Genomic DNA, 13,369 nt, shown 5'->3' with positions numbered 1-13,369 from the left:
TTGATACCACAATATTTTCCCAAGGAGTAGGGGGACAACAGTTGGTGACTACTAACAACATAGCAATAAGATCAACATAAATTACAATACACAAATCATATGGTGCATAGCAATCATGGCAGTTGTTGTTGGGACTAGGAATTGGAAACAAGGTTCGAAGTATGATATTGTACCAAGAATTATTCATCCTATTTTGTACAATTAGTCATTCAATATATTACAACATTGTAGCTATGAGCTCAGCGTTTTGTGAGTGACGGTTGTCGGTTATAATGGTCGGCGACGATGAATGATAGGTTGTATAATGGATGATTCAAGAACCAAATGCATTATGGGTGAGGATTTTAAAGGGCTTGTATTATCCTACTGGGTCCTTATTAGAGGTTAATAAAGGTACTTAGGGTAGTCAAATGGAGGGGAATTTTTTTCTTAACGAGACCTTGATTTGGCAAATTATGAACGGGGAGGATCGATAGGTTATTGGAATTGAAAATGCTAAAGATTAGTCACAGTTGCCTTCTAAAGTAGCTAAACTTATTACTGAAGAAGGGAATTGGGATTTATCAAAAATGGAACACTGGATTGACAATGATGTGAAAGATGCTATTTCAAGAATCAAGGTGGGGATAGAGATGAGATAGATAAACTAATCACGATACAAAACATTGGAGGAATAAAAGCATCTTCAGCTATCATTGATAAGAAGCAATGCAATGTTTTGCCTACTAGTGTTAATCTATGGAAAAGAAGTGTCATTATTATTCTCCTATTTGTGGTATATGCAATGCATGGAGGAGAGTATTGAACATACGGTTCCGGGGTGTGAATGGGTAAGGCAAATCTGGTTTGAAGATTGAAAGACGAGAGCTTACAAACATTGTTTCTTGGTTTCTTAATTTAGCTAAGTCGTGTCAATACTTGGGGGATGAAGGTGATGTAATGTTATATACTTGCTGGGGTCCGTGGAAAATGGGTTGTGAAGTCATTTTAAGTGGTAACCTTAAGAGATTCAAGTTCAACGGTGCATTCCTAGGATAAAGGCTGCTGTGGATGAGTTATCTTGGACAAGGATGGACTTCCAGCCCCCCTTGATATCGCTCTCAACCTGCTTTCTTCCTAGATAGTTCTTGGGATTTGTTTATAATTCTCATAGGCTCTATTCTAGGATTTTTGAGTCTGACATGTTTGACAGTTCTATATGGTTGTATTTTTTCAGTTTAATACATGAAATACTTTTGGCCAAATAAAAAAAAAAAAAAAAACTCCCAATGCTTTCTACTACAAATGATATCCTGCAAAATTTTTGATTTGGCATATTTCTGAGCAATATTTTCTATGTCATATACTCATTATTTATCTGCTAAATGAATCTACCAGAGCCTCCTCAATTCGGCATTGCCAATACGATCCTCTAGTCCATTAAAGTAGTAAATGGATGCCACAAAAATGAGGAGATCAGTAAGGATAAGCCCCACCACATCAAAAACAAACTTGGGTGCAAATAATCCCCATACCTGCAAGTGAAGAAAAGGCAGGTTTTAGTGGCGCTCAAATATGGCTGGATTCATATTCAACCCATACAAAGTTACCATGGAAAGATTACTGTACCATTAAATGCCGCCGTTGGATGGTGACACATAGTATAGTAGCAGCGGCAGTAATAGCCGTAATGAGTCCATACACCATAAATATCTAAAACAACGATGAATCATTACTAGCATATCTTTCTCATTACGAAAGCTAACATTAAATTGAAACTAATCATACTAAAAAGAATCATTATAACAGATCAGGAAACACATATCTGATTTGAGTCAATCAACGTACATGAGATACAATGAACTACTATAACTATAATTTAATACTATATTTGCCTGTCTCTAGAATTTTAGGAGAAAGAAATAATTGAATTAGCAATCAAATTAGAGAAGACTATCCGAGCAAAGGTGTAAGCTTAAATAATTTTGAGAGAAGGTTATGCAAAATAAGACAAGAACACTTCCATTTTGCATACAACAAAACGAGATACTAAAATAAAAGGAATTCACTCATCAGTCTGTCTCATTGCATCCTATCCATGATCTCATATGCCAAACACATCATAGGAAAATAGATATCCTAGTAAAAAACTTACCCAAAATAACTTTATAGGAAAGAGACTTTTGTGCTCGGTCTGATTGAATGAAGGTGGGAATGCAACAAAAAGAGGTAGTCCAAATACAGAAAGGATGTGAGAAAATCCGAATGTATCAATTGTAAGGAGGATTGCTTGTGGTATGAGAATGAACTCGTCAAACCTGAAAATCAAACAAGGGTCACTAGGTACATCTGTTGGGTCAATAAGCAATACATTGTTGCAAAACTCTATTAGAGAAAATTCTGTTGTTCAAGGGAAAAACATCCACTAATTAATTTTGGGATCAAGAAGGATAAATGTGAGCATTGAAGCCCAGTTGATTCTTTTGGAAAGTTAATTTGGAATAGAAGATACAAAAATTCACACACATACCAAAAGACTTACCCGACAAATGCAGCACCATATCGCAGGCCATCAAAAGCACACCTGAAGAAAGATTTAGGGCAGATTCAGAAATAGTTGCATCTGCTAATAAAACTGTAAAAGCTCTTTGCATGGATACACCTTAAACACACAGTGAGTAAAAGTCAGAATGCAATGGACCACACAAGGAATTACAGGCATCTTACCAGTGACCACTTGCAAAAAGCAGACACACAGCTAACAGACTCCACTGCAAAACAGGAAGAGGGTCCAAAATTGAAATTCCTGCAGTTCCACTGACGGTATGTTGTTCTATGCCTTGAAGCCTCATCATGCAATAACCTGTAAAAAGAAATGCTAACACGTAAGTTCAAAGGTCATTAAAACCAACAATCTGACAATATTTATCTAGCAAAATAGAACTCTATAGCCTGGTAAGAAAAGGAAATCAAGATCATATGTGCTGCCAAAGTAAATACAAGGAAAATTACCTGCTAACAAGGATCCTAATGCAACCAATGCACCTTGCTTTCCTTGGAGAATAATAATTGTTGAACTACATGCAGATAAAATAGACATCATTTTAACAAACAAGCTTCCTCTGCAATTTGAAGTTTCCTCCTTGCAGAACATTGGAACAATTGCCAACAGTGACAGCTGAACAAGTGTGATAGCATAAACTGTCCGAGGGATGCAATTTTTTCCAAATCCTTTAAGAAAATGGGCCAGATCCAATATGTTGCTTTCAGAAATCCAATGCAATGCTACGAGAAAATAGCATAAAATTGTTCCCATGATAACATATTTTGGAATTCCCCAACAGCAGCTAGAAATGGACTTGTATAAAAAGTAACCTAAAACGATCAATGCAAGAATCGGCATAATCTCAGCCATATATGTCCACAATGATTGGCTTATAGAAATCCCAAGCATCCATGAAGAGGATGAACTCATGAATTGAGAAGTGGCAGCTTGCTTGTAAAGACCAACTTCAATAGCAATCCTAAAAATGAATGTCAAAAGAAGAAATATAGCTGCCTGGCATACATTCAAGACATAATTAGCAGCATAAAGGATAATTTACTTAAATTAATGTGTTACTGATTTACAGCACAGGTAAAAGACGGACCCAAAAGAGCAAGGGGGGGGGAGTATTTAGACTCAAGGAGACCTACACTCACTTCAATTAGCATCTTGTTCTTCATGAAAGAATAACGTAATGTCATGATGCCAGTAGTGGCCAAGAGGAAATTTGCAGCTTTCCCTTCTTTCACTGATCTCAAGGAAGAATAAAATAGTGGGACTGTCAGCAACAATGACTAAAAGACGCTTGCATCAAATATCAGGTTCAGGAACTTACAAATATAACTATTTGAAAGTAGACTCCCTGCACGTATCAGTACCATAAAGAAAGTAAGCATTAACCCAAAGGAAATTCCAGAATCTCTGGATGACAGAAGAGAGACACCATAGGACTTATTCAGCTTCTTAATGGCGAGGGTATGACAATATAAAGATAATAACATAATCCCAATGCCGGTGCCCATCATCTTTAAATTAAACTCAGTCCACTTGGAACGAGCCAGCTCAGCAACATAAGAAAGAAAATTAGAATAGGCAACTATTTGCCTTTTGAGAACTGGCAATGATGTGTTGGAACTTCCATTTTTGTACGACGATAAATTCTTAGTATATGACCAATTCTCATCTGCTTTAGAGTATAAATCTGATATACGGAATAGGTCTTCAGAGGAAAATCCGATGACTGATGAAGCTGAATAAACATCAATATATCTTTTCACCTATAAGAAAAGAATTAGTATGAGAATCGAAACAAATAGTGAGTACGAGGGTGCTTCAAACAAATAATATACCTTGCTATACCTGCAGCTATGTCTAGTCTGATACCTTTATTACTGCTAGCCAATGTTATCTTACCAGGCAATGCATGGTTGTTAACTATTGTATTTGTACCTCTTTAAAGACAAAGTATAGTCTACAAAGTTCTCATTGTGGTTGATATCTATAAGCCAGGAACCAAGATCAAAGCAAAAAAAAATACCTGCCATGAATTGATGCAGAGGACATTAGCATAATTTTGCAACCATTCTTCCAACTTTGTTTGATCCTGGTTGTTCCATGTCTTATCGTCATCCAAGTTCCATGTACAAACAGCTAAAGCATATAACTCAGGATTAACACGCCCGATGCTGCAAAAAGAGCAGGGAGGTCAATAGCATGACATTTTTCATGGAAATATGAAAAGTGAAAAGAGCATTACAACTCTCAATGCAGAGGACATACTTAAAGTCAGTAAAATATAAACCAAAAATTAAGGCATGAATTTAGACATACAGAGACTTCACAGCTCTTGAAGACTATAAATTCTAAACCGCATAAAGAGCCACCATCAAAAACAATCTCTTAAGGGGGAAAAAGGTGGGGTGAGAAGGCAGCGTCTTGGTACATGGGAGTTTGTTGAACTAAAGGGCACTTTCATTCTACTCCAAGTGACTGTTTTGTGCAATGATAAAAACCACAGGCTGTGAAGGGGAAAAGTTAAAGGCAACTGCTTCAAAAAAAAATATTTCCTGTAATTTTTATGATGGGATGAGTAACAGCTTTTCCCTGAAATTTGAAGTATGAAAAATTGACATTTGAATTTAGTTAATTACCCAATTGAAAATTAAAAATCAGATGTGTATCCTACTAACGCGCAGATATGCCAATGAAGATCATATGGAAGAGGAAAAAACACCTAGCCTTTTAGGGGTCAATCCCAAGGATAGTTTAAATAGTATTAGTCCAACCCCCCAATGCAACGAACATGCTTCATTTATTTAGCAGATATACAAAATGACTTCAAAATAAGTCCAAGAAATGAAATGATGCATGCTGAACATAGTAAAAAATGTAATTGAAAGGATGCTTACACGGCACCTTCCAAACGGAAAGGGGACACCAAGCAGTGACGATACTGTTACTGCAAAATCAAGCTGCAACAGATGATATGACTTAAAACTTGTTTTAAATGAAGAAAACACACAAAGGAAAGTGATTAGGGATTACAAATAGTAAAAGACTATTCCAACCTGTGGGATGGAGCTGATACATATATTTTTGCTAGGCTGCAACAAAAGGAAAAAATATGAGAAAAGAAAAAAAATTTCTGGCTCATGAGAATGCTAAATAAAATTTTATAAACTCGTTACCATCTGACGAAAATTTGTCCCCCAAATAAGCATACGGAACCCTAATATAAAATTATAATCAAGGCACCTGATAAAAAATTACAGTTAAAGTTTTCTCTAATGTTAATGTATTGAGGCTCTTTTCCTTCTCTTTCTCCACTGTTATCAACAAAGGCACACAAAAGCAGCCTAAGAGAAAGAAAATCTCTATTCCTCCTAGAAGCCGCCAACATATATTGAAAGAGTGGGGAAATGACAAGTCTACCTCACAAGATGAAGAATCAAATTCAGATGGCAGGGAAGGCAAATCTTTAAAACTCATAGCAAATATTGATGTTTCAACCTGCATAATAAAACAAATAAGACTGAAAAAACAAATAATAAAATTAAATTTCTATGTCGTAGATCAGAATATAAGCATCATACCTCCTCAGGACTTCCTCCTCCATGATCCCCGTTTAAGGTTTGTCCATGATCACCCATTACAAGAAGTAAACTATTCTCATGTAACTTGCCAGGTCCAGACTGGTTCTGGAGCTCTTTAATTACTTTCTGAATTCAGGCAGAGACATAAAAGTTAAATGGTCTCTTAGGAAGCAACAGAAGGATAAAAATAGAAGTAAATACAACATGAGTTCTACAAGATATTTTCCATGTCAAGCCACCAGAAGACTAAATTGCAAAAATAAGTTCTCCATAGAAAATTTTGCGAAACAGGTAGGTTTGGTTGGGGCTGTTTATTTCTTAAAAAGTCAGTGAAAATAGTAAAAATTCATTATAGAAGAGAAAAAATGATGGAGAATCCATGGAAGCAGAACAGTAAAGATGTTGAAAGCAACAACTGTATTTCTTCAAGAAATTACCTCTAAAACTGCGTTGTACTGCTCCAGTTTTTCGATCATTGGAGTGGAATCAACACCATGGATATGGCCTGCATGATCCTGACCAAACAGAAGTCCATAAGATGGTGGAGATCATTGCCATTTTGATCATTGGGGGGAGAGTAGCCGTATGCAAAATCTTAGAAACCTCGTGTAATTTTAGAAACATAAGAATCATCCACAATAACTTTAAATCAGTTAACCGAACTTTGCAGCACGCGGTGAGAACATATCAATTGATACATTTACACTAAACAAGGTAAAGGGAATAAGTTTAGATAGTTTTTTTTTTCTTCAGGGCATGTTCCAATTTTAAGGTAAAATTAGATTTCAATAAAAGTAGCATAACACCTAGGTGAAGAGGCAATAAGGAAGAGGAAAACAATTCCACCAAAGAATTAGTAATAATTAGCATAACATCTAATAAAGAAGTCCCTCAATATTCATATTCAGCTTCAGGCTCCAAAAGAAAATAACCCTGAATAGTTAACTAACCGAATATTTATCTAAACTTTCTCAACTTGAAATAAACCATGTTAATCATACCACTCCAAGAAAGTGCGCAATAAGTACATCCCAGTCTTGTTGATATAATGATGGAAGTAGGTGTTCAATGCATCCATTATCTACCTGAATAAAACAACATTGACATCATTTATCGCAACCATTTAAAGACAGAGTCACTTTTGATGAATTGCAGTTAAAAACATGGCATACCGTGTTGAGATCCTTAACATTAAAAGAAGGATATGGATAGGATTTGTTAAAATGATTAGGAAACAACTGTGTCCATGTATCGTCTCCCATCATCACCACTCTCTTCCCATTTTGAATCAACTGAAAATAAATAAATAAGTAAAACAAATTAGAATGAAAAACACCAATAAACATTAAGCTTTTCATTTGGTAACCACTTTGCTACTTAGATTTTACATCCTAAACGGGAAAAAAGTAGAAAATAATAGAATAATCAGTTTTTTTTTAAAAGAACTAAAATGTCATACTAGTCCAGCATAATCGTTCCATGTAAAAGGAAAGGCATACATTCTCCTTTCTTAGAGGGACAAAAAAAAAGAACTTTCAATTCTAAAAAGAAATTAATATTGGAGTTTCTACTCAAACCCACTTCAAATTTTCACTTCCATAAACAGAAAGAGCAATGATCAAATAAACCTGATTAATGAAATTGTCTTCAACAATGGCAGGAGCACCAAAGCTATTCCCAACATCGATAAAAGTAGGGAGCGCCCCTGTTGTCAATCCCTGATAAAATCAACAAAACAAAACCGTGAAATGCTATTTACATGAAAAAAAAACTTTGAAACTTGTAAAACGAAAAGAAAAGGAACCTTCAGACGCTGCAAGCTGGTAGTAGGTGGGTCAGCAATAGCTTTAAAAATCTTAGCTGAAGAAGGATTCTCTGAAGCCATCCTCTGTAACACTTTGAGCTTATCCATCCAAGGTTGTTTTTCCTCAAAAAAGGAACTTGGAGCAACGAAATCAAATCGCAGCGCATCGAGAACAATGATGATGAGACGGTCAACGGCAGGCTTGGTCCAACAAGAAGAAGAAGAAGGGGACGAATGGCAAGGAGATTGAGAAAGATCAGAGCAGTGGCTGGAGTGGGGAAGTTCAGTTCGGGTTAAGAGAAAGCCTTTGGTGAAGATCAAAATGGCAATGATGTGAAGGAACATAATCAGGACCGTCCATTTTCCGAATCTCCACCATCCCCACATTGTTACTTTCCCTTTTGACGCGGTTGGTTTGGGAATTAAAAGTAAATTAGAGGAATGGAAAACAGTGATGGTGAGGGACACTGTAAAGTGGAAGAGAGAGGCGACGGCCGTAGCGGGTGGTAGCAGTGGCTAGGAAAGGGCAAAATGGCCAAATTAGTTATATTCGTTGATGACAATTTGCAGCGAAATGGGCAAAGGTCCATTAAAGACGTTTAGGTTAACTAGATTCCGCGACACAAATTTTTGGAAAAATGATCTTTAAAATTAAATGTGTTTATAACTTTGGGATAATACCATATTTGGGGGCAATTTACCATTAAAGCCTAATTTTTTTTTAAATTTATCGAAATGAGCCCGGTATTTTATTATTTACTGGAATGGGTTCTTTTCCCCTAAATCGCGTCTACATCAGCGCGATGTCAGGGGACGTGCCAGGAAATCGCGGCCACGTGAGCGCGCTTTACTGACATGGCAACAAATTGTGTCCTCTGAATAGCGATTTGTGTCCACGTCAGCAAAGCACGCTGACGTGGACGCGATTTGCCCCACGCGTGAACAGTGTAACGGTCAATTTTTTGACGGTTGCCCCCCAACGGTCCAAAAAAAACTATAAATACCCCCACCCTTTTTTTTTCACAAACTAATCCTCTCTTAAATTTCCTCTCAATTTGCTCTCAAATTCCTTCAAAATTTCTCTCAAATCCATATTTATTTTTAATTTGCTCTCAAGTTCCTCTTAAATTTCTCTTAAATCCCTATTTTTAAATCATTTTAAAAAAAAATTTATTTTTTTAAAATTTTTTTAAACCGTAAAAATTTGTACGATTTCAGTAATGGCCGAAGAATTGATTCGTCTTGATAAGCATCACATATCGGTGGAACAAATGAAAATGGTAAACGTTAAATTTAATTTCTAAATATTATTTAAAAATTTTTTATTTATGCATTTTTAGATAATTATTAATTTATTATTTGTTATAAAAGTCTGTAGATCGGATATTGGAATGCAATATCCGGAATATGCATGATCCTCCATCACCGTTGGTAGAAAACTACCTGCGGGAAGTGGGTTTTTGGCACGTGGCGACGGTAGGCCGGGGATGCAAGGTGGACCCAAAACTAATCAGTGCGTTGATCGAGAGGTGGAGACCCGAGACGCACACATTCCATCTTCCATGTGGAGAGTGCACTATCACTTTGGAAGATGTCAGTCTGCAATTGGGATTACCGGTGGACAGGTCCCCAGTCACCGGGTCTACCTAATCTAGCGATTGACTTGCGGTGTGCTACGACCTTTTGGGCGTTATTCCGGAGAAAATGGACGGAGGTAAGATCGAGATGGGCTGATTACGAGACACATTCCTGGATCCTGATGAAGATTCAATTGAAATAGAAAGAATCCGATATGCTCGGGCATACATTCTTCAGTTAATTGGAGGTTATCTGATGTCCGACTTGTCACGAAGCCGCGTACATCTAAGATGGCTGCTGAAACTCGTTGATTTTAGAGCAGCTGGTGAATTGAGTTGGGGGTCTGCCGTCTTGGCAACGTTATATCGGGAGATGTGCGGGGCGACGCGACTGAGGAAAGAAAAAATCAGAGGTTGTCTGTCACTACTGCAGTCATGGGCACGGTTTCGCTTTCCATTTCTACATCCTCGAGTGGACCATCCATATACATTCCCACTCATAACGATGTAAATTTTATATTAGATTTTGCAATTATTATGTAGATTTTTAAAAATAAAAGTATGCTAAAAATTTATTTAATTAGGTGGAACCATCCGGCAAGTCATGCTCGATTACCTACCTCTCTTGAAGATATACGGCTTCTATTAGACCAACAGTCGGAAGCACATGTAAGTATTAAATAAAATTGATATTTCCATTATTAGCTAGTCGATTGGTATTTAGTATTTAGTATTTAGTATTATGTATATAACTAATATTTCTATCATGTTCATATAGTTTCAATGGATACCATACGAGGATCCGGCAATCCGGGCAGTAATTCCAGATGAGTTCTTACAAAATCCAAACGCTTGGCAAGCGAAAGTTGCGTTGATCAAATATGCGGCTGTGGAGATGCACCAATCAGATAGGGTGTTACGGCAATTTAGATGTAGACAACCGATTCCCGTGGAACCTGAGGTGTTTGACGATCACCACAAAATCGACCTTCACCAATTGAATACAGATTGGCCGAGATTCTGGTCCGAGTACATCCAAATGTGGGAAGATGTGTATGACTATATACCTAGTATGGAACCAATCATCATTCCGGAGTTAGTGTGCTTGCTGGAATACATGCCATGGTTTAGGATTCATGGCAAGCCGTATTTACTATCGCCAGAGGAGAGGCAGCGGCAATTACGTCTCCAAAGGGAAAGACGCGGGCCTTTAAATCCAAGACGACAGGACGACGACGTTGGCCCCTCAACGACACCCAAACATTCACCCGGCCCAACGAGAGCACCGACACAGTCACCTGACCCAGTAGTTCAACCAATGATACCCACGCAACCGCCTTTTCAGATGATGCCAGGTGCATTTCCTAGCCTTTTTATGTATCCTAACCCTTATATGTTTCATTTTTCGAGTCCTATGGTAGGTTGGAGCCAATGGCCAGATTCAGCTCCATTTCCTGTTACGTCAAGTGGACCACCGATGTATAGGCCAGCAACGCACGAGGGATCGCAAGAGAGGTCGTCGGGGAGCTCTTCTTTCTACCAATCCCCACCACCGTATGGGTTTCAAACATCGTCGCCGTTGGGGATGCAAACACCTCCACATTCACAATTCTATCAAGGTGGCTCATCGTCCCAACTCCGACAACCAAATGCCCTACTGGAAGAACCAGAATCCCCACTGGGAGAACCACAACCGCCGCCAGAAGCTGGACAAAGGAGGAATCCAACGCGTAACCGTCGACGGCCGCCATATGGCACTGAATCCCGCGGGCACAGACATTGATTTTTGTATTTAAATTTATTTGTACAAATATTTTGAATATTTTGATATTTCTTGATGTAATAAAATAGAAATTTTTTTGAGTTATTACTTAAAAACCCTAAACTCTTAACTTATTAAAAATTTATAAATTTATAATTTATAATTAAATGCATAATTTAATTGACAAACCTTAAACCCTTAACCTATAAACCCTACCCCTAACCCTAACCCTTAAATTAAAAAAACTTAAACTCTAAACCTAAAAACCCTAAACCCTTAACTTAAAAACCCTAGCCCCTTAACCTAAAAACCCTAACCCTTGACTTTAAAATCCTAAACCCTTAACTTAAAAACCTTAACTCTTAAATTAAAAACCCTAAACCCTTAAATTAAAAACCCTAAACCCTTAACCTAAAAATCCTAACCCTTAACTTTAAAACCCTAAACCCTTAACTTAAAAACCCTAAACCTGTAACTTAAAAACCCTAACCCCTTAACTTAAAAACCCTAAACCCTTAACTTAAAAACCCTAACCATTAACATTAAAACCCTAAACCCTTAAATTAAAATCCATAAACCCTTAACTTAAAAACACTAACCCTTAACTTAAAACCCTAGCACTTAAATTTAAAACCCTAAACCCTTAAATTAAAAACCTTAACCCTTAACTTAAATATAATTTGATAATTTTACTAACATTAATACAATTATCAGTTAATAATTTTACATTCACATAATGTTAGATTTGGAAAAATGTTTTGACTGGTACTAACAATTAATAATTTGATATAATTTGATAATTTTACTAACAATTAATACAATTATCAATTAATAATTGTAAAAATATAAATTTTTTTAAAATTACATTCAACTATTGTGATTAGGGCATGATTTGCAGATCGATAGACATTATGCATGTGGGCTGGAGGTGAGTATGCTCTAAATCGTGGATTTTCTTCTCCATCTGAACTCCTTTCAGCATCTTCAAGTTCTGTTGGAATAGGCTCCGGTTCAGAAAATAAGCCAACTTATACACCATCGGGTCCGGGCTCTCGAGGTGAATCCACATCGGAGTCATTTTCTAACCCACAATCATCTGCAGCTTACGAGGTCCCCTCACCGGTCGACGTCGTAGGGAGTACATCATCCCTTCTTTTGGGCATTTCATAACGTCCCCAATTGGATGTAGATTGCCAACCACTAGAACTTGATGTCGTTCCCCAGTACGTATTTTCAGCATCAAACATCGAGCCACCGACGTACATGTCTTATCCACCGATAGAGTGTCTTGCGGGGATGTGCATTCAACACCTCTACCAAACATGGCTTGTTCCGTGTTTTCTAACCCGCTAACCGAATGTCAGCCAGGGGTCGTGTATACATCTCGAAAACCAGTATCAAGTACATCATTTGGTGATGTAAATTGTACATATAACTCAATATAAGGTGCTCCACTAGCAAGATGAGTCTGCACCATTGGCTCCAAGCTACGAGCACCTTTTATGTCAAACGAGTCATATGTCACCGGATCAACAGAGGAACAGAATCGATACGTAATAGACAGAACCTTCATTGGCATCGTTCCAAAAATTTTACGCCTAATTCTTTTACGAAGTTCTGTCAAATCTATGTTCTGGCTAAAAACCAGTCGCACCGTATTCTCCAACAAAAAAAACAACACCATTCTCGGTGTGGCAAACCTCACCATCGTAGTAAATAACAGTACTAATACGTTCACTCATATTTGAAACTCTAACCTTCTTAGCCTATCTAAATTGTTTCTACTGTGACTTATGCAATCTCAGAACATTTTTTGCCACATTTATAGCCTCAGCCTAAGCATGCTACTGTAGCAAAAGCGAGTCCACATGGGCACGATTTCACAAATTCTTCTCATAAAACATCTGCTAGAAGCGATTTTATACTATTTGCTCAGAAACGTCAAGTCGAAATTATTTTTCCAGGACCTACTATAGCAAAAGCGCGTCCACGAGGGCGCGATTTCACAAATTCTTCTCAAATAGCATGCTGCTTGCAGCGTTGTTTTATACTATTTGCTCAGAAACGTCAACTCAAAATTATTTTTTAGGACCTACTGTAGCAAAAGCG

The 13,369-nt window shown here is 37.3% G+C and overlaps 1 protein-coding gene across 2 annotated transcripts; it reads right to left on the bottom strand.

Moving 5' to 3' along the window:
* Positions 1-1,251: 1,251 nt before the first annotated feature.
* LOC107922570 (GPI ethanolamine phosphate transferase 3) lies at positions 1,252-8,547 on the bottom strand. 2 transcript variants are annotated; one of them, XM_016852660.2, is made up of 18 exons: positions 7,922-8,547; positions 7,746-7,835; positions 7,290-7,409; positions 7,119-7,202; positions 6,555-6,632; positions 6,118-6,243; positions 5,957-6,034; positions 5,593-5,628; positions 5,441-5,496; positions 4,563-4,710; positions 3,861-4,302; positions 3,682-3,773; positions 2,992-3,538; positions 2,707-2,842; positions 2,522-2,563; positions 2,135-2,297; positions 1,609-1,692; positions 1,252-1,514 (listed from the first exon to the last, which is right to left on the bottom strand). In XM_016852660.2, exons 1-18 carry the CDS (start codon positions 8,306-8,308, stop codon positions 1,371-1,373), a joined length of 2,853 nt encoding a protein of 950 aa, XP_016708149.1. In that variant the 5' UTR covers positions 8,309-8,547; the 3' UTR covers positions 1,252-1,370. The 2 variants fall into 2 exon arrangements, with proteins under 2 accessions (XP_016708149.1, XP_040943016.1); XM_041087082.1 differs by lacking the exon at positions 1,609-1,692.
* Between the last annotated feature and the right edge of the window lie 4,822 nt (positions 8,548-13,369).

Source organism: Gossypium hirsutum, chromosome D01, assembly GCF_007990345.1.
Source record: "Gossypium hirsutum isolate 1008001.06 chromosome D01, Gossypium_hirsutum_v2.1, whole genome shotgun sequence".
Lineage (NCBI taxonomy): Eukaryota > Viridiplantae > Streptophyta > Magnoliopsida > Malvales > Malvaceae > Gossypium > Gossypium hirsutum.
Note: the sequence above shows the minus strand (reverse complement) of the source record. Positions and strands in the feature narration are given on the sequence as shown.

Bases quoted from the DNA above. Each gene is read 5' to 3' on its own strand.
- LOC107922570 (XM_016852660.2), bottom strand. From the start codon at position 8,308: ATGTGGGGATGGTGGAGATTCGGAAAATGGACGGTCCTGATTATGTTC. The intron at 6,035-6,117 runs GTATGATGCTTA...TTTATTATGCAG, and splicing joins GAGGAGGAAGTCCTGAGGAG to GTTGAAACATCAATATTTGC. The intron at 5,497-5,592 runs GTTGGAATAGTC...CATCTGTTGCAG, and splicing joins GTATCAGCTCCATCCCACAG to CTTGATTTTGCAGTAACAGT.